The sequence below is a fragment of the Nyctereutes procyonoides genome, unplaced genomic scaffold (genome assembly GCF_905146905.1).
Source record: "Nyctereutes procyonoides isolate TBG_1078 unplaced genomic scaffold, NYPRO_anot_genome, whole genome shotgun sequence".
NCBI classification, from domain to species: Eukaryota; Metazoa; Chordata; class Mammalia; order Carnivora; family Canidae; genus Nyctereutes; species Nyctereutes procyonoides.
In genome coordinates, this window is record NW_026575040.1 from 905,357 (window position 1) to 928,299 (window position 22,943).

The window sequence follows — 22,943 nt, forward strand, 5'->3', positions numbered from 1 at the left end:
GCTTCATATTATACCCATTAATTTATTCAAGATGAATCATAAGCCTAAATGCAAAAGATAAACTTACAAAGCTTCTATTAAAAAAATACAGTTTCTTTTTACCTTTGTTCAGAGACCTTTTAGAACCCAAAACCCAAAAGAGACACCATCACAAGAAAAAAACCTTTGCTTATCAAAGGCTATCTTCAGGAAATTTTAATAGGCAATTTCCGGACTGCAAGAATAACTTTGCAATACATATATCTGACAAAGAACTTTGTAGTCCGATTATATAAACAACGCAAAAGATGACAACTCAATTTTTAAGATAGGCAAAAACCTTCAACAGCCACTTCATAAAGATACTAAATGGTTAAAAAGCACATGAAAAGATGCTCAATATATGTATTATTAGTCACTATGGAAATGCAAATTAGAACCACAATGAGATACCACTACATTCCTGCTGAAACAGGATAAAATTTTAAAAACTAAAAATATCAAGTGTCTATTGGCAAGACTGTGGAGCAAGTGGAACTCCCACAGATTGCTGATTGAAGTGTAAAGAGTACAGCATTATGGAAAATGGTGTAGTATTCCACTTCTAGGTATTTACCCAGGAGAAAGGAAAACACATGTATACCCAAAGACTTGAGGAGAGCTTGACTTACAAATGCCCAAAACTGGAAACCCATGAGTCTATCAACAGATGAATAAATGAAAATTGTAGGATATGCACACAATGAATATGTGCAACAATAAAAAGAATCAAACTACCTACATACGATAACACTGATATATCTAAAAAACAGTACACTTAGTAAAAGAAGCCAGCCACAGGGAGTTTGATTTCATTTGTATGCCTTACCAGAACAGGAAAAAATATTCTATAATAGAAAGCAGGGCAGTGATTATAAAAGGCCAGGGGTAATGAGAAACTAACTGGAAAGAGGCACAAAGACAATTTTTGATAGGGGTATAGATTACATGAGTATCTAGATTTGTCAAAAGTCAACAAACCACACCGGATATCTCTACACATCACTTGAATAAATCACACTGTGATGAAGAATAAAATCTATAGATATAGCTAAGTATGCATAAAAAGGATATATATGCCAAAATATTAGCAACGGAATCATAGGTATTTTTTCCTATAATTTTAAGAATACATAATAAATTATCACTACCTATGTTTCAAAAAACAAACAAAACACGTCAAGCTCTTGAGGAAAGCCTCAGGAAATGGGTGACATTTGAGCAAGGACGAAGTAGGCAAGGGAAAAAGGTGTATGGATATACGGGAAGAGGAAATCTGAGGTTTTGAGAAGAGAAGTGACATGATCTAATTTACGTTGTAGTAGATTCACTCTGGCTTGAGTGTTTAGAATAGACTACAAGGAAGCAAGGGCAGAAACAAGAATCCTAGTCACAGAGCTTCAGGGGAAACAGTGAAGTTAGAGAAAGGTAGTCAAATTCTGAATATATTTTTTAATTTTTCCTGAATATATTTTAAATCAAAGCTAATATTATTTGCAGTCGGACTGGATGTGAGGCATGAAAGAAAGAGAAAGGTCAAGGATGACTTCAAGGGTTTTGGCATACAAAGCTAGAGTAGAGTATCCATTTATTGAGACAGAGAAGACTATGGGACAAAGAGGGGTTTTGGAGAGTGGGGTGAGGGAGAAAACAGGAGCTTGGGTCTGAGTAAAATTGAAGATATAAAATGGGAGGTCGTCACTAAGTAGGAGGATATTTAGAGCCACAGGGCTGGGGGAGCTTACCAAGGGAATGTGTACACAGAGGACAAAAAAGAACTCACAAAAATGGGCTGGATAGCATTTCAGTGTCAGAAGGTCAGCAAGTTCTTGGCATAAACTAGAACTGAATGAAGGTCAGTAATACCTTCAAGTATACTGTGAAACTATTTTTAGAAACTTAGAGGATCACAAAAAAATACAATCAAAAAAGCCTTTCTGTTATTTGCTTAAATGAGTACTCTGCAAGTTTTTGCTGTTTCTGGAAGATGAAACAATTTCAATCTGAAATTGGAAACCACAGAGCAATAACCACCATTCACCTCCTAGAACTATATTTCTATAATCCCATGGGGTCAAGCTCCTCCAACTTCCATAACATTTACTAATGAAGGTAAAACAACGTATTTAGATTACCTTCCTCCAAATGGCAAGAATTATCCACTAAGGAGAAACTACATTTGTGTCCTGAATAAGACTCATCAGTCATCAGGTGATGCTCAAAGCATCTGAGGTAATGATGTACTACATAGCTGTCTGATCCTCAGATGTTACTTTGGAGGCTGATGATAAACTACAGGTCTAAGAACTCACTTTCCATTTCAAGATATTTCTTGAACTTTTTCTTGTTGTGACAGGCAACCAAATTGATTAAACCTAGGCAGGGGATTTGACACTACAGCCAGCAGACTCCTATTTGTTGATTGCTATTGATTTTCTTTGATGCTTCATTTAAAAATCAATAGTTGGAAAGAAAAATAGGATTCGTTTACACATATTTAAACATACTACTGTATGCTGGAGGAGGCACAAGTTTGGCAGAGCTTTGGCATCCAATTATAGGAAGAGCTCTAAACAGGTGAAAGCAAGGGCTTTAGATCGATAGGCAGTTTTCTTTCTCAATCAAAGAAAGTGGCTATAAGTTAAGCTCATCAATATTATTTTCAAGGCTTTCTTAAAGCAAACAAGTTTAAACTTTTGTGGAGGGCAGAGGGTATTCCTTAGATCTACATTAAAAAAGGATGTATCACTAACAGTTTTTATTTTGTTTTTAAGGATATTTAGAGTACCTGGAGTTCATCCGGGCTTTTATCTTTTTGGCTTTTTTTTTATTTTTCTGCCGCTCTTCTCCATCTTTCAAAGACTCTGGTAGAGCTGCACTTTCAACCACAACATCAATAATATACTTCTTTAAGGAAAGATGCTCCTGCAAGATAAATAAATAATGATGATGATGATGCCTGTTAAAAAACATACAGACTATAGTGAGTATAAAAGAGTATACAGATGAAAGTAAAAGTAATCTTTATGAAATGCTGGTTTTCACAATTGCTTTGGAAGAAATTGTTCTACTTAAGACTTCATTGACTTATCAAACTTTTGCTGCACATCAGTTGTGATGAATGCTAAAGATACAAGGACATACGCCTATTCCTCACAACCACAGTGCAGAATAAGAGGTAAATATATATATGAACACACAAACACAAATCTACAATATCAACCAATAAGTGCCAATTAGGAAGAGTTCAAAAGGGAAACAAAAGCACTGTCCAGTCTTGAAGAATGGACTGAATTTAAATGCATGGATATTGGATCTATGTGTTTTTCTTTGGGCTGGGAGCTGGGAAAGATGACAGAAAGGAAAAATAAAAAAAAGGGCATCTCATAAAACACAAGCAGAGATGAAAGTAGAATGTGATTATTGGCAACAGAGATCTGGTTTGGATGGAACACAGAAAGTCTGCCCTCATATCCCTCCTTATCAATGTTAGATTTTACAGCCCTCACTATAATACTTCTTAGCATGTACGTTCCCTTCCCCTCTCTTCTTTATTCATACTTTCATGGCAAAATACTAACTCTAAATCCAGCTCTCACGCTACTCTGTACACATACCTGGGCAGATTAATGTGGCTATAATTATGAACTATGTTGACTACTCTCACATTAAATTTATGACATTACATCTCAAATGGCCTCTAATATTGCCAGGCAACCAAAGAACCTTAAACTATTTTCTCCACACACTCTTTCTAGAAATTATTTTCGACTTTCTCCTCAAATTTCTAATACCCTAAATCACTTCCTCTTTCCTGACACCTTTTCTTCACTAGGCTTCCAAATATTACGCTACCAGCTGTGCCTTCTAAATCTTCTTTGGTGCATCCTTTGGCTCTGCTTGATCAGTAAATGTTGGAGTATCCCAGAGCTATTCTTCTCTATCCAAACTCACTCATCAAGTGTAGTGACTTGAAATATTATTTATACAAAGGCAATTCACAGATTTTTATCTCTAGCCTTGACCTCTCCTCTGAACTCCACGCCCATATCAAACTGTCTAAAAATGTCCACTTAGATGGAGTATTTCCAACATGAGCATTTCCAAATAACAGTCCATAACAAAACATTTATGCTCCCCATATACATAGTTACTCAGGATTTCCCATTTCAGTAAATGGTACTATCCTTTATACAACTGCTCATATTCAATACATCAGCAAATCCTAAGAGCTCTACTTCCAAATAGATCCCAAAATTCATCCCAAATCCAATCACTTCTGCCTACCACCATCATCAGCTCTTGTCTGTACTACCAACAGTCTCTTAACTGGTTTCCCAGCTTCTACTTCAAGTCTTTTCATTACAAAAGTAGTCAGTGATATTTTTAAAACATTAATCACAACACATTATTCCTCTTATCAAAATCACGCCATTTCATCACATTTAAAGTAAAATCCAAAATGGCCCACAAGCTCTTATCATTTTCTCACTCTGCTCCATCCACAGTAGAGTAGATATTGCTTCTCATATTCACCAGGAATGTTACTGCCTCAGGAATCTATATATGTTGTTCCCTTACCCAAGAATATTCTTCTTCCAGATATTTGCACAGTCTCAGCTAAAATGAATACCCAATCCTAAGTAACACCCTCTACTATTTGCCATCTCTTTATTCTGTTTATTTTTCTTCATAGGATTTGCTTAACATCAAATTTTCATTTGCAATCTCTTGCACTAGAATATAAGTTTCATGAGGGCAAGGACTTTGTTTTGCTTACTGATGTTTCTGTATCTGGAACTGTGCCTGGCATATGGTAGACAATCAATAAGTATGCATTAAATAAACAAGTAAGAAAAGAGTAATGTGGTAAGAGCTAATAACAGTATTTATGGTCAAAAGAGTGAAGGTGCTCAAAAGGTGCAAACTTTCAATTATATAAGATAAATAAATCCGGAGGATGTAAAGCATCGTAACTATATTTAACAATACTGTATGGTATGTTTGAAAGTTTCCAAGACAGTGGATCATAAAAATTCCCATCACAAAAAGTTGTAACTATATGTGGTGATGGATGTTAATTAATTAGTTGTGATAATTACTTCACTATATATATATATATATACACATATATATATATACACACACACATAAATATATACACATTCAAACATTATGGTGTACACATAAAACTAATACAGTGTTATATGTCAATTAAATCTCAAGTTAAAAAAACAAAAAATATTAATGAAGGCTTATTATTAAGCTAAGTACTTTACATATAATCACTCATTCAGTCCTTTAAACTATACTTGGAATATACTTAGAAGGTGTGTATGTTTATTATTCCCATTGAAACTGTGAGAACAAACACAAAAAGTCAAATTACTTGCCCAAAGACAGTCAAAATCATAACTGAGCAACTTTTTCAGATAGTAAAGTAATAAAGCCTAAATTTAAATCAGACAGTATGATTAGAGTGTCTATACTTTTGGCTACTACCTTAGCGATATGGCTGGAAAATGAGTTTGGGCCACAGAATTGTACTTACTATGAAAGTTTTCAAATCATAAGGTACCAAAAAATAAAAATAAACCAAAAACTCTATAGGCAAAGGGAGAAAATACTCTCTCAAAAGCAAAAGCAATTATTTTCTTTGATAAGCGAAGCCTGTTGCATAGGACACCTTTATTTCAAATCCAACTAGAAAAAAATAACCCAGGTCTCACATCAAAAGAAAGCAAAAATATAAATAAATAAAGATAACCCTCTTGCCATATCTCCTAAGGATACATGGTACAAAGCAAGTCGTATGTGAAATCACCATCCAGGTTATCATTTTTTGAATACTTAATATGTGATCAGCAAAGGGCTAAATTGCATACATTATTTCCTATAATCTTAACCCCATAGAACAGGTGGCAATATGTTTACATTTCACAACATGTTTAACAATGGCTCAAAGAGGTTTGGCATTATGTCCACAGTCACAAAGCTCAAGGTCAAAACCACAACTGGCTAACCTCACGAGAGAAGCTTTTCTAGTACTCTACATTCCTTCTACCTAACATGGCTCAAGGAAACAAAGTCTCCCATGTAAATTTCTACCTCTGCCCAAGGAAAAGTAATACTCTAAATGACATTTTCAATTTTATGAAAGGCTGAATTATACTATTTTCAGTTGTTTATAAACATCATTTACATATCTAATAGAATCCACTTATGATCCTACACATAAATGCAGGCACTATATAGAAAAACTTGGAAATCTATCCACAACTATCAAAAACCATATCTTTTAAACAAAAAGAATACATTTACATACACAAACACACATGCATTATGTACTCACATTTATATTAAAATTTTTTTAAATCTCAAAACTAAAAACAAATGAGAATATATTTATATTTTTATGACTTAATAGTAACTTTTTTCTTAATATAAAATCTGTAAGTGTTAATTATAGGAAATATAAATAGAATTAAGAAATAAAAGTCTTCAGGGACACCCGGGTGGCTCAGTGGTTGAGCCTTTGGCTCAGGTCGTGATCCCCGGGTCCTGGGAACGAGTCCCACATTGGGCTCCCATGGGGAGCCTGCTTCTACGTCTGCCTGTGTCTCTGCCTCTCTCTGTGTGTCTCTCATGAATAAATAAAATCTTAAAAACAAAAAAAGAAAAAATCTTCAAAACAACGCACACACAAAAAAAAGAGATAAAGATCTCCCATAATACACCTAAAAATAATTATTTGAGTATATCCTTCCAGACATTTTTCTTTGTATATATTTGTTTTTGTAAAAGTAGAATACACCATTTATGATACTTTATAAACTTTTTCATTTAGCATTGCAAATATATGGGTGCCTGAGTGGCTCAGTCATTTAAGCAACTGCCTTCAGCTTGGGTCATGATCCCAGGGTCCAGGGATCCAGCCTGGCTTCAGGCTCCCTGCTCAGTGGGGAGCCTGCTTCTCCCTTTTCTTCTCCCTCTGCACGCACAAGTGCTCACTTACCCATTACCCTCACTTGTGCGTGCTCACTTTCTCTCAAATAAATAAAATCTTTTTAAAAAATCCAAATACATTCATACCATTAAATAATATTCTATAATATAATCCAGTGGCTGTAAGGTATTCCATTCCTGAATACACCTAACTTTACTAAATGCTTTGTTGTTAGATATTTGGATAATTTTTTTATTTTCGATATTATAAATCAGTACAATATTCATATAGTCACAATTTTAAACACATAATACACTTTTCCCTTATGATCAAATCATGGAACTGAACTTCCTGCATCACAGATTACAGATATTTTTAAGGGTTTTCATTAAATATTCCCAAACAGAACCAAAACAGGAATTAATTTATATCTCCACAAGTGATTTGCCATACCTAGTATTTCTATTTTGTTTGTAAATCTGTCAATCTGTTGGCTGAAATACTGATGTTAGTATGTTAGACCATTTGTATCTTGTCCTTTGTGACTTAAAATGTGTCTTTTGTCCAGTTTTCTGTAAACACATTTCAAATTTTTTATATTTTTCCTTCTAGTGTTTTGCATTATATTTTAGTTTCTCTAAGAAACAGATCAGTTTTGGGTAATAAAAGAAACACATTGTTGGATATGACAGAGGATAATTAATAGTCATTTTCGCATTAAAACTATGAAGACTTTATACAGGAAAGTTTTGAGATGGCTTCTGAAGATAGAAAGTATGTATAAAGGTTTTTCAACATTAAGGAGTGGTTGAGAAAATTTTGGTGTATTTCCATGAGGATTAATCATTAAAATGCTTGTATCAGAAGACTGTGAGTAGAAGAAGGCAGTGGCAGCAAAGTTTTAGATTATTTCTAAATTATCATATAGAACAGAAAGAGCAATTACATATCAAAAGCAAGACCCATAGAAAATATTTTCAATAAGACAAGGTGACAATGTATCCTCCTAACCCCCAAACAGAAGTAGGTAAGGTCAAATTGCCAACATATCAGTACCTTCAGTGTCTTTGAAGGAGAAATCAAAGGGAAACGAGTGAATAAAGAACTTCAGAATTCTAGAAAAGGAACTATTTTTCGCTGGAGAATTCAATAGGCCATTTTGAGAACAGCATTTAAAACAGAGAGAAGTATACCCATTCTAGTGGCAGATGAATGAAACATAGCTGCATTAAAGACTGAACAATTTGGTGAAGGCTAGTCCCAATGAACTCTCAAAAGCAATCTATGGAAGAAGCTGCCACAAAAGGAATTTAATTGAGCAAACTAGAAATAATAACGATAAAGGGGGAAATGACTTGATAAAAGGAGAGCAAGGAAACAGAATCAAGAAATTTCTGAAAGCAGGTTACTGTATTTTTACACACAAAAGAATAGAAAAGGAGCTCCAGGAAATTTATTTATTTTTTTTTAATTTTTATTTATTTATGATAGTCACACACACACACAGAGAGGCAGAGACACAGGCAGAGGGAGAAGCAGGCTCCATGCACCGGGAGCCCGACGTGGGATTCGATCCTGGGTCTCCAGGATCGCGCCCTGGGCCAAAGGCAGGCGCCAAACCGCTGCGCCACCCAGGGATCCCGCTCCAGGAAATTTAATACCTACCCTGAATCACAACTCATTCTAAAAGTCCTATAAAACCAATTCCATGTAAAAGTATCAAGATCAATAGCCAAAACTATTAAAAGAAAAAAATTAACCAAAATTAAGCAATAATACAAAAGATGAAAATACACCAAAAAATGCACAGAATAAATCAAATCTAACTATTTCAAAATAAGCTAAAACAAAATTTATTTAAAAGACTTTATTTATTTATTTATTTGAGAGAAAGTGAGAGAGAGCACAGAGAGGAGAAGGAGTGCCTGCCAGCAGAGCCCAATGTGGGGCTCGATCCCAAAACCTTGAGACCATGACCTAAGCCAAAGGCAGACGCTGAACCAAATGATCCAACTAGGTGCCCCTAAAACAAATTTTTAAAGTGGTAGAAGGCATGATAAAACACAAATCACCATCTTAATCATTCAAAATTTAGGTCATGAGACTACAAGAAGAGTTCAAATGAAAAAAAAATCATTTAAGAAATGAAAAGAAGGATGAGTACTGGGTGTTATTCTGTATGTTGGCAAATTGAACACCAATAAAAAATAAATTTATTAATAAATAAATAAATAAATAAATAAATAAATAAATAAATAAATATAAAAAATGAAAAGACAAAGAATGAATAAACACCACAAATAATGCCTCAATTAAAAATGATAAGGTGAAAAAATGTTTATATCTAAAGAAATAAAAAGTATTTGAGAGTAACTGGAAATATAGGAAGATGGTGAAAGATGTAAATAGAAATCCCTGAAAAATAAAACCAAAACAAGGGAACAGATCAAATATTAAGAACTATAATTCAGGGCAGCCTGGGTGGCTCAGCAGCTTAGCGCCACCTTCAGCCCAGGGCGTGATCCTGGAGACCCAAGATCAAGTCCCACGTCGGGCTCCCTGAATAGAGCCTGCTTCTCCCTCTGCCTGTGTCTTTGTCTCTCTCTCTCTCTCTCTCTCTATGTCTCCCATGAATAATAAAGAAAAATCTTTAAAAAAAAAAAAAGAACCATAATTCAGGAAAAGTTTCCTGAATAGAATATAATTAAATACTAATAAAATACGTCACATGCTCTAAAATACCCAGAGTCACTAATGCCAAGACATATCCTATTACTACTTCTGAGCTTTTAAGAAAAAGGAAAAATTACTTGGACATACAGGGGAAAAAAGTGAGTTAAAAGGATTATCAGTCCCTTTTTGATAGTAACATTTTATACCAGGAAAAAAAAAGTAATATATTTAGTATTTTCAAAGAAATGTGAGCTAAGGATTTTATATCTAGTGAAACCAACTTTCAAGAATAAAATTACAGATAAATGCTACCAACATTAAAAATAAAACCTCAGAGAATATTATACAAATAAGATCTTCCTGAGGAATCACTAAAGAACAAGCCTCAGAAGATTCCAGGGGAAGATGACTGAGTAGGAAGATCCTAAGGCTCACCTCCCACCAATACACCTAGGTAACAACCACGTGATTATAAATAACCCAGAAACTAACTGGAAGACTGGAAGTTCTCCATAGCTAAATGTAGAGAAGAGGCCACATGGAAGAGGTAGGAAGGGTAGAGACATGATCGAGAGGCACATAACCCTCACGGAGATATAGCATAGAAACAAGAGTTAGACAGGAGTGAGATCTGTTCACTAATCTCAGAGAATGTGCTGCAGGGGGATCTTAGGAAGACTTCTCCAAGAATAAAGGAGCTCATGATGCCATTTCCCTTTCCTGATTCCACCAAGATACAGGGATATATGGGAACTAGCACAGCCCAAACACACTCTACCCAGCTCACTAACAGCACACCCTGCCTCGATGTTCTCCAGCAAACTTTCTCCCTCCAACATACCCACAACTAGAATCCATCCAAAGTAGTCCCACAAGTGTGCCAATATGCAAGCAGCCCCAAAAGGGGTCAGCACCACACCAAAGTAACTCCTACCCTGAACAGAGGAACAGGAAAATAGGATTACAGCCCCAGCAATTGGCTGGGGACAGACATCTGGTCTGACTGGAGGCCCTGCCCACCAACAAAAGCTTCTCAGGAGACAACACAGGGAGAGTGCCCTGTAGTTTGCTGCTACCACAGCTGACAAACGCATGGTCTGACTTAACTCAAGCCCAAGGCAGGCCCAGACTTGCACACAACAACACAGGGACCAAACCCTACCATAATAGGCAAACAGCCACCGCAGACAGCTAAGCTTAAGGAAAACCCAGCTCAGACACAACAGTAAGGAGCACATAAACCACACAGGAGATAGCCATGAAGCACCGAATTCAGGTTAACAGGGGACACCGCACTCCATGGCACTATACAATTTCTTCAAGATAAGGCAAGAGCAGGAGATGTAGCTCATTTGCCTAACACCTAGGAAAATACACAGACTTAGATAAAATGAGGAGGCAGAGGAATACATCCTAATGAAAGAACAAGACAAAATCACAATAAGAAGTCGAAAGGAAATGAACCTAAGTAATACGCCTGATAGAAATTTAAAGTAATGGTCATAAAGATACTCCCTGAACTTGAGAAGAAGTGGAGGACACCTCAGTGAGACGCTCAAGAAAGAGAAAAAGTAAAAAGGAACCAATCAGAGATGGAAAATTTAGTAACTAGAATGAAAAATATCCTAGAGTGAATAAGTAATAGACTAAGGAAGCAAACAAACAAACAAAAAAAAAAAAAAACAGATGAGGGTACTGGAGGACAAAGTAATGGAAAGCAATCAAGCTGAACAGAATCAAGAAAAAAAACGAATAAAAGATGAGAGTAATAAAAGGAACTCAGGGACACCATCAAGCATAGCATTTGCATTATAGGAATCCCAGAAGAAGAGAAAAAGTGGCAGAAATTTTATTTGAAAAAATAATAGTTGAAAACTTTTTGAATCTGGGGAAGGAAACAGAAATCCAGATCCAGCAGGCACAGATATCCCACAACAACCCAAAGAGGCCTGAACAAGAACACACAAAAATTAAAATGGCAAAAAGTAGTGATAAAGAATCTTATAAGTAGCAAGAGAAAATCATTACATACAAGAGAAACTCCATAAGGCTATCAGCTGATTTTCTACCAGAAACTTTACAAGCCAATAGGGAGGGGCATGATATATTCAAAGTGCAGAAAAAACAAACAAAAAACCTTGCAACCAAGAATGCTCTATCCAGTAAGGGTACGGTTCAGAATAGAAAGAAAGATAAAAAGTTTCCTACACAAACAAAAATTAACGGAATTAATCACCACTAAACCAGTCTCACAAGAAATGTTAAAGGGGACTCCTCTGAGTAGGAAGGAAGGACCATAAGCAGGAATAAGAAAAGTAGGAAGCACAAAAGCAGTAAAATTAAGTATATTTATAACAGTCAAGAGACTCACAAAATAAAAGGATGTAAAGCATGATGCCATATACCTAAAACATGGGGAAGAGAAGAGAAAAAATATAATGCTTTCGGAATGGGTTCAAGCTTATGTGACATCAACTTAATATATGCAATGTATATCATCAACTGATACATGCAAAAGACATTATATATAACATTAAAGGTAATGACAAATCAAATACTGATAACAGATATTCAAACAATAAAGAGAAAGGAATCCAAGTATATCACTAAAGAAAGCCAGCAAACCCCGAGAGCGCAAGAGAAGAAAAGAACAAAGAAGAACTACAAAAAATAATCATAAAACAAGTAACTGGGACTCTTGGGTGGCTCAGCAGTTAAGCATGTGGCTTCAGCTCAGGGAGTGATCCTGGGGTCCTGGGATCGAGTGTTACATCAGGCTCCCTGTGTGCAGCCTGCTTCTCCCTCTGCCTGTGTCTCTGTCTCAATCTCTCTGTGCCTCTCATGAATAAATAAATAAAATATTTAAAAAAATAAAAATAAAACAAGTAACAAAATGGCAGTAAGTACATAGTAACAATAATTACTCTAAATGTAAATCGACTAAACACTCCAATCAAAAAACACAGGGTGATGGAATGGATAAAAAAAAAAAAAGCAAGATTCAACCATATGTTTCCTACAAAAGACTCATTTCAGGCCTAAAGGCACAGGAAAACAGAAAGGGAATGGATGGAAAAGCATGTATCATTCAAATGGCAGTGAAAAGAAAGCTGGGGAGTAATACTTATATTGGACAAAATAAACTTTAAAACAAAGACTGTAACAAGAGACAAAGAAGAACACTATGTAATTATAAAGGGAACATCGAGCAAGAGTATTTAACAATTTTAAGTATGTATACACCCAATATGGGAGCACTCAAATACATAAAACAGCTATTAACAAACATGAAGGTAGTAACTGACAGTAATTCAATAATAATAGCAAGGGACTTTAAAACACTACTTAAATCAATGGACAGATCATTCAAACAGAAAACTAACAAGAAAACCACAGGTTTGGATGACAATGGACCAGATGTATCTAACAGATATATTCAGAACAATCCATCCTAAAACAGAATACACATTCTTTTCAAGTGCACATGGAATATTCTACAATATATCATTATTAGACTACAAAACAAGTCCCAAAAAATTAAAAAGAGGGAGTCATACAATGCATCTTTTCTGACCACAACACTATAAATCTAGAAATGAACCAGAAGAAAAATTCTGGAAATAACACAAATACATGGATATTAAATAACATACTATTAAATAATGAATGAGTCAATCAAGAAATCAAAAAGGAAATCAAAAAACATGGAGACAAATGAAAAACACTTTAGTCAAAATTCCTTAGGATACAGCAAAAGTGATACCAAGAGGTAGTTTATAGTAATACAGACCTGGCTCGAGAAGAAAAATCTCAAAAAAAAAAAAAATCCAACCTAATTTTATACCTAAAAGAGAGAGAGAGGGAACAAAAAAGAAAAAAAAAAAAACCCAAACCTGTAGAAGAAAGGAAATAATAAAGATTAGAACAAAAATAAATGAAGCTAAAACTAAAAAACCACAGAACAGATAAATGGAACGAGGACTTAGTTCTTTGTGAAAAAAAGAAAATCAACAAAACTGATAAACCTATATGCAGACTCATCAAAACGAAAAAAAAGAGGATTCCAACAAAATGATGGAATGAAAGAGAGAAATAAATACCATCACAGAAATACAAATAATTATAAGAGAATATTATGAAAAATTATATGCCAACAAATTGGACACATAGAAGAAATGGACAAATTATCGAAAACATATAACCTGCCAAAACTGCAATCAGGAAGAAATAGAAAATTTTGAAGACTAATTGCCAGCCATGAAAGTGAATCACTAGTCAAAAAGACTCCCATCATACAAGTCTAGGACCAGATGGCTTTACAAGTGAATTCTATCAAACATTTAAAAAAGAGTTGATATCTATTATTTTTAAACTATTTAAAACAACAGAAGAGTCAGAAAAGTTTCCAATTTCATTGTATGAGGCCAGCATTATACTGATACCCAAACCAGATGAAGACACCAAGAGAGAGAGAAAGAGAGAGAGAAACGATGAACACACATGCAAAAATATCCTCAACAAAATATAAACAAAACAAATCCAACAATACATTAAAAACAAATCATTCACCGAGATCAAGTGGGAATTATTCCTGGGATGCAAGGGTGGTTAACTATTCACAAATCAATCAACATGATACATCAGATCAAGAGAAAGGATAAAAATCATATGATTATTTCAAAAAATGCAGAAAAAACATTTAATAAAGTATGATACCCACTTACGATAAAAATTCTCAACACAGCAGTTTCACACGGAATATACTTCAACATAATAAAGGCCATCTATGAAAAACCCACAGCTAACATCATACTCAATGGTGAAAAGATGAGAGCTTTTCCCCTAAGATCAGGAACATGCCGAGTATATTCACTCTCTCCACTTTTATTTAACATAGCCCTGAAATTCTAGCCACAGCAATCAGACAAGAAAAAGAAATAAAAGGCATCCAGGTTGGTAAGGAAGAACTAAATCTTTCACTACTTGCAGATTATATGACACTACATATAGAAAATCCGAAAGACTCCACCAGAAACCTACTGGAAATGATAAATGAATTTATAAAGGTTGTAGGATACAAAATCAATACACAAATCTATTGTATTTCTATACACTAAATTTCTCTTTATGCTACTTCATTATTTAGTGTATAATGAAGTAGCATAAAGAGAAATTAAGAAAATAATCCCATTTATAATTGCATCATAAACAATAAATTATCTAGGAATAAACCTAACCAAGGAGGTTACTCTGAACTATTAAAGATTGATGGAATAAATTGAAGATGACATAAATGGGAAAACATTCTATGCTAATGAATTGGGAGAATAAATATTGTTGAAATGGCCATACAACTAAAGCAATCTAAAGATTTAATGCAATCCCTATCAAAGTATCAAAATTTTTCACAGAACTATAATGAATAATCCTAAAATGTGTATGGAACTGGACAGCTACATGTTAAAAAGTAAAATTGGACTACTTACTTCCTACAACAAAATAGCAGTAGGTAAATGATTTCATAAATTATGGCACATGTATTAAAATGATACTACACAGATTTGATTAATTTTAAACAATAATGATATTAAAAACTGTATATACTGTATAATGTTAAAAAATCAGGATTCAAATCTACACAATGTAGTTTATATATAAAAAAAGCATGTAAGGGATCCCTGGGTGGCGCAGCGGTTTGGCGCCTGCCTTTGGCCCAGGGCGCGATCCTGGAGACCCGGGATCGAATCCCACGTCGGGCTCCCGGTGCATGGAGCCTGCTTCTCCCTCTGCCTGTGACTCTCTGTGTGACTATCATAAAGAAATAAAAATTTAAAACTAATGTTAAAAAAAAAAAAAGCATGTAAGATTTATATACTAATATATAAAGAGCAGAAAAATAGGTCAAATGTTAATAGTTACCATTATTCCTTATCCAATTGTCTAAAATTAGTATTAGTATTTTACTTATAAAATTAATGTTAATATGTAAATGCAAAGAAAACTTTTTAAAGAAAACAATGTTGACCTGTACAAGGTTATAGTTGCTGTAAGCTTATTAATGCTGCAGAAGAATAAATATAACTGCAAAAATACACTCATCTTTCATGTCTACTCACAATCACTATTATGCCACAGGCAGAAGGAAAAGGCACAGTATGTATGATTTACTTAGTCATTTTCAAAATATGAAGCACTCAGAACCAAAAAAATCACTCCAAAAGGTGTGGATCTCCTTCCTTCCTAATTGAAAAAGTATATCATGTAGCCTCATGGAATCCTGTTCAATGCACTCCTACTCTCTTACTAACAAGTCAAGAAGTGGCCATTTGACTACTTGATACTATTAATCCTAAATAAGATTAATTACAGACACTTTTTCCTTTAGGCATAGAAAAGCAGGTTGATGCAAAAGAAACAGCACTGAACTAGGAGTCAAAATATGTACATCAAGATAAATTCTGCAACTCATTACTGAGTGACTTCTTTGGGCCAATTCCCTCCCTAGTAAAATAAAGGGATTAGATAATAAGTCCTAAAGTCCTCCCTTTTCTAACATTCTAAAAATTAAAGTAACAAGCCCAAAAGCTAATCAGTGATGGCTAATTACACACACACACACACACACACACACACACAAAATTGTTAAGTCTAGCTTTTAAGTCACAATTGTGACTTCTTATTTAAACAACCTTGCTACAATATGAAATACAAATAATGTATATAAGAAACTAATACCTATATGGACATGATCTCATCAAAGTTTATACCTTTCCTGGGACGCCTGGGGGCTCAGTGGTTAAGCATCTGCCTTTGGCCCAGGGCGTGATCCCAGGGTCCCAGGATCGAGTCCCACATCGGGCTCCCTGCATGGAGCCTGCTTCTCCCTCTGCCTGTGTCTCTACCTCTCTCTCTCTCTCTGTGTGTGTCTGTCATGAATAAATAGATAAAATCTTTTTTAAAAAAAAAAAGTTTATATCCTTCCCGTTCTTTTAATTACCTTTTATGGTTTTCTTCTACCATAATTTACTAAATTTAATGAAATAATTCACACTGAGGTTTATGACCTTCATATTCTTTCAGATTCCTCCTTAAAAATCTCATAGTACCTTGCTTTTTAAAAGACATGAAAAAAATTAAGATAGATTCATGGTCTTTGAGAAAGAATAAAAAAAGCTCTAAAATAGAATAAGCAAGAAAATGTAAATGACACAATATACAATTTCATCAAACTGCCATTTTTAGAATATAAGTTATACCTCAGAATAAACACATTTCATAAAATGTGGTATATCAAAAGAAATAATCTGTTCCCTATTATTTCAAAATATTATAACACAGACATAGAATTTTTAAGGATGTTCTTCCCAGATAAAAAGGGCTTACATATGTCTCCTAATACAAATGTATTTTTATTTGAAAAGCAAGTTTCCTTTATAGAAATCCAGTCTCATGCTCAAGAGGCTTATTACTTAGTTCTCTGCAACTCAAAGTTTGCTTTTAAGAGCAGGATGGATGCCAAATTACTAATCTAAACAGATGACAAATTAATGTAAGGGTTTTCACATATTGTTTTGAAAAACAGTATTTTTCTCTAAGCCTCATCCAGTACTTCTCAACTTTAAACCTAAAATCTAATGAATCAGTCTATTCCAGAATCAAATTAAGTATTTCCTTAAATTCTTAAAAATATTATGAATATTCCACTATTTTAAGCCTGCCTGGCAGACCAATAAATAAGATAAATAGGAGGCATTTTACAGCATTTTCTTATTGCCTTCTACAAAAATTGGGATGGGTAGAGGCTGGAGGGCTGGAATATGTTTTTGTTTCTCTAGATGATGATTAAGGTAAGAAAAGTGAAGGATGAGGAAGAAGTAGGGGAATAGAGAGATGAATGTAAATGGGAAGAAAAGAAAAAAGAAAAATTAGGAGAAAAAGAAAAGATGAAAGAAGTAAAGAAATAAAAGAATACTTAACCAAAAACAACATGGTATTTTTAGATAGCACTCTACCATATATTTTGAGTATCGCTCTCCAGAAATATAGTGTACTGAAAACAATAAATTGTAATTTAGCTCCTTAGCATTTAGTTTATTAACATTTAATTCAATACTTTACTATATGCCAAGGGTTAATGCTAACTGCTTAAGTCAAAGAGGTGTAATTCTCTGGGTATCAGAGTTTCATCCAGAGTAATACCAGAAAAACTCTAGTAAACTATTTTCTTGATTGATATCACTCCTCCATAAAACTATTCCAGCAGATTATCCTCCAGAATGAGTTCAAAGGAAAGCTGGTTTGTAACTACTAATTTGTAGGACGGAAGTAGTCGTATCAAATGAAGTATGTACGAGCTGTCCCTGAATTTACAGCTGAGATAACGCAGCAGCCTAGAAAGCCAGGACCTAAGAGTTTCCTATATAAAAAATTACCAAGTGTGAAGGGCTCCATGCTATTTTTGTGTCAGAGAGAGACAGAGTCCCTGTTATTAAAGTGGCCAGTGATAATGCTCTAGAGCATGCTCTGACATATGGTTTCTTTTCAAAAATAAATAAATATTTATTTGTTGGCTTGTTTATTTATTTATTTGAGAGAGAGAGAGAGAACATGTGAGTAAGAGAACACACGCAGGGGAGGGGCAAAGGGAGAAGCAGACTCCTCACCAAGTGGGAAGCCAGACATGGGACTTGATCCTGAAGACCCAAGCTGAAGGCAGACGCCTAACCGACTGAATCGCCCATGTGTCCCTGAGATGCGGTTTCTTACCTTCTTTTGCCCCTGCAACAGACCAAGGGGGCAAACTTGGACTCTCAAAAAATAAAATAGCATCTGTTACTGTAACACCTATCAGGTGTTTCAATTCAATGATTTACCTTTGGTACTGAGTTTCCTGGCCTGCAGCAATGGTAATACAGGACTCATTATCAGCCTAGAAAAGGAACTTGCTCTGTTATTTGAAGAATTGAGACAAACTGTGGAAGTTTCTTTATCAGGCAGTGGTTTTGATATACACTTTATTTTTATTATAACAGATACAATATCGATCCAGTAATCTTTGGATCACAATACTTGTATTCATGTCCTCAAGGAAGGGCCCCCATTTCCACCTGACACATATATATAAAAATTATGGACAGATTGATTGTTATCTTTTCTTATGTAGGGTCTTTTTTTAATTTAGTGAGATCTAGGGATACCAGAGAAATGGTTCAGTACATCACAGCTCCTATGGACTTAGTCCAGTCACAAATATACATGAGAATAGAAATTCAGTGGGTCAGAATCACTTGAGTCATTAGGTGTTTCCTATTACATAATATGGCCAGGCCTGCAGAATGAAGCAGATCCTTTTTATTGTGAATAATAATGAGGGCATATTTTTCTTTATATTGTTGTATTTCTTTGCATTGAGTGTGAGAAAGTAAAAGTAATAAAATCAGTACCATCACTAACTTTTCTATGTATGCATTATTTCGCAATATAGATGAAATATTACTAACTGTTTTGATTCTTCTCAGAGGGAGCTGCTCTTTAATGAAAATGAAAATGATAACTGTCTTTTTTCTCCATTCTGCTTTCAGTAACCAGTCTTTTAATGTTTGTGTGTTCCTTATAAAATTTAGAAGTGATTCATTATTGAATTCTGCTTCCAATATTGGTATGTCTGTAAACATGGTAGCACAGCCATTTTCTTCATACATGAGTACAGATAAAATAGTATTTTTTAGAGTACAATTTGAGAACTAAAAATAAGTTAATTAACTAAAGTATGTATAGACATTACTAAAATACTATTCAAAAATTAAAGCACTAGTTCATTTTTTAAAATGAGTGTGTTTGGAGATTCATGAAACTCAGAGAGATAGCATACAATGAAGATTTAGGCTCCCCTGATGTTATTTATCCTTGTTTCCCTAATGCCTAGACTAATGCAGAGAGCACAAGCAGGTGATGAAAAATGCTTAAACAGATAAAAAGTTGGAGAATTCCAACATATATAAAGATTTCATTTATTTGAGAGAGAAAGAAAGAGAGCAAGTGCGGGCCAGGGGGTGAGGAGGGAGAGGGGCAGAGGGAGAGAGAGAAGTAGGCTTCCCAGTGAGCAGGGAGGCCCACGTGGGGCTTGAACCCAGGACTCTGGGATCAATAATCTGAGCCGAAGGCAGACAACCAAATGAGCCACCCAGGCACTCCTAGAATTCCATTATATTTAAATAAAATTTTTTCACACAGTAAATTTAAGAAAATCTGAAATGTAAGACCTTTTATCAAAATAATGTCTTTTATGACAGCATCTATTTTGAAAAATTAAGCATAAAATGACAACTTTTAAAATCTGATAGATTATTTTAATTATACAAAAGATTCAACTCTGCCAAGGTCCCTTCCTACAGGTATAGCATAAACTTCTATTTTTATCTACTACAGTCTATGTATTATGTTCAAAGTGACAGATGAGAAAAATGAAGCTAATGAAATACTGTGAAACAGATACCATGCCAAACAGAAAAGGCCATCTTCTGATAGGATGATAGCCAACCATCTGTCCCCCTACTATTCAGTGACAATCACAAATACTCCATCAGTTTTCTGGTAGGTGGAGATGATAAATGAGGTAAAGACTTCTTTTGCAGATTCTGATGTTCCTTTCTGATCTGATCTGCGGTTTAACAGATGACTCAAAAGCACAGGGTTCAACAAACTTATTAATTTATCATGCTGTAAAGACGGAGAAACATCTGAGCTCAATACTGCAATAGGGAGTGGTACAGTTGTATTGAACTAAGTCTTGTAACTAAAAGCTTTTTTCTCAGAATTCTCAGATTTCAAACACAGAATGTTAGACCGCAATTAGGCTTCATTCTTAAAAAATCATTTCAATAATATCCCAGGAACTGTATTACACAAATAACATCACCCTTTCAAAAAAAAGATCAAAGTGAAAAGAATGCTCACGGACAGAACCAGAACCCCTCCGTTGTGAGTGGCTTTCACAGCCCTAGGTGACAAGAGCTTAAGAGAGTCAGCAGCTTCACATCAAACTCAACAGCACGAGAACAAAGATTCTCCATATGTCTATTTAACTTTTAAATGTTTAAGAAAAGGATACATGTAAAAAATATAAATATGTTATAAGTAAAAGAAAAGAAAAAGATGTATTACTGGAACACTAAACAACAGAAAGCTGGAATGGCTAATTAATATTTAGACAAGGTATCAAAAAATACTACTAGGATTAAAGAGGATCATTTCGTAATAATGGGATCAATTAATCAAGGGGACATAACAATCATTAGCATTTATGCTCAATATAACTTGAAACTACATAAGACAAAAACTGAACTGCCAAGAGAAACAGAAAAATTCACAATTAAAGTAAGAGATTTCAATATCCCTTTCTCAAAAATTGATAGATAAAAGTAGGGAAAAAACCAGCAGGGATATAGTAGATGAGGAAACTTTCTGAGGTGGTATGTATGTTCACTGTCTTGATCATGGTGTGGTTTCATGGGTATGGACATGCCAAAAATTATTAAGTTGTCAACCTAAATAAGTGTAGTTTAATGTATGACAAGTCTCAAAGACATTTAAAAACAGCAGCAAATTTCTCATCTGTAAAAATCTAGGCAGTATAATAATTCAGTAGGAAAGAGCTATGTCCAAAAGATTACAGATAGCATGGTACTTTTTTAGAGAGCAGGAAACAGCTACAATAAAATTATACTTTTTAGGAATAGACGTACATGCAAAAATAAAACTATGATAGGGACAAGAGAGGGAGAAGGAGAGTATAGATAATAAAGGGACATATCAGGCAGCACTATGCAAAACTAGGTTTGCAAAATTAATACCATAAAAAATAATATTCAGGAGAGAGGCATGAAAAGGGAAAGAGGGACATTTCCTAGTCTTAAAAGAAAAAAAAATATGTAAATAGTTAAAATCATGATGATAAAACACTGTGATATATGTGTGTGTGTGTATATAGATATACATATACATATATATACATATTTTTAAAACACAAAGAGATATGAATAAATAATTGAATATTGGCAGTCTTTCCATTTTTGAGAAAAGGATATTAGTGAGGACAAAAAATAGGTTGAAAAAGTGAGAATATCTGCATTACAACAAGCAAATCTCATCTGATATATATACACCCAAAGAGAGGGAAAATATATTCTTAAGATTTTACAATGTATTAAGCTATAAAGAAAATCAAACTCTCCAAAGTAGAACCTAGATAAACCATAATCTCTGATCATAATGCAATAAAAGTTGAAATTGAAAACACAGAATAGCACTCATTTTAGCATCACATACTTTAAAACTGAAGCAATGCCCAGAAGATTAGCCTGATATGTATATAAGATAGCAGTCAAATCCATGAATCATCTCATGCTTTTAAACACACACATAAACTCATACTCCTAAAACAAAAGGCACTGCCTCTCCTCTAATCTATAACCTTGAAAATACCTCTTTGTTTAAAAGGAAATAAAAACTGAAATTCAGGGGCACATGGATGGGTCAGTTGGTTAAGCGTCAACCCTTGATTTCAACTCAGTCACAATCTCAGGGTTATGAGATGGAGACCTGCATCAGGCTCTGTGCTCAGCATAGAATCTGCTTGAGATTCTTTCTCCCTCTCCTTCTGCCCCGCCCCCGGTTGTGTGCTCTCTGGCTCTAAAATAAAAAAATAAATTGTTAAAAAAAACCCTGAAATTCAAAATACTTTTAAAATACATTAATTTAGAGACAAAATGATCCTACTGAGAAATGTTTAAGACTCAAATGAAGAAAATGAATGCTTAACTAAAGAACACATAAACAAAGGCAAGACATAAGTAGACAAACATGTTGCTGGATGGAAAGAAAAACATATTTAAAAGATGTCTACTCTTGCCAATTTAATCTTGCCATAATTTCACTGCAATCTCAATCAAAATCAAAACAATTTTCTTAGTTTAACAAGTTAATCGCAAAGGTTATATACAAAGTGAAAAGCAGAGAAACAGCCAAGGTAATTTTGAAAAATAATAAAGGACAATATATCTATCCTGTTAGGAATAGAAGCAAGGAGATAGCAAATAATGTCTACTCAATTTTTGAAGAAAATAATTATTAAACTACAGATCTACACCCAGTGAAGATATCTTTCACAAACAAAAGTACCACAAACAAACAAAAACATAATTTCCTTCCAGGAGATTCTCACTAACCTGAGTGGTAGGTACACAGACAATTGTTTTATTATTGTTCTACAAATAACAGAAACAGAAAGCAACAGAAAAAAAGGGGG

The 22,943-nt window shown here is 34.4% G+C and overlaps 1 protein-coding gene and 1 pseudogene across 7 annotated transcripts in view; one reads left to right on the plus strand and one right to left on the minus strand.

Moving 5' to 3' along the window:
• SCAPER (S-phase cyclin A associated protein in the ER) overlaps positions 1-22,943 on the minus strand; it is a 433,964-nt gene that overhangs the window by 251,933 nt on the left and 159,088 nt on the right. For all 7 annotated transcript variants that reach the window (XM_055319784.1, XM_055319782.1, XM_055319779.1 and 4 more), the window contains one exon: positions 2,807-2,943. In XM_055319784.1, coding sequence (XP_055175759.1) covers positions 2,807-2,943 — 137 coding nt within the window. The remainder of the gene's footprint in view (positions 1-2,806; positions 2,944-22,943) is intronic.
• Positions 17,976-18,689, plus strand: LOC129506145 (ragulator complex protein LAMTOR3-like; annotated as a pseudogene).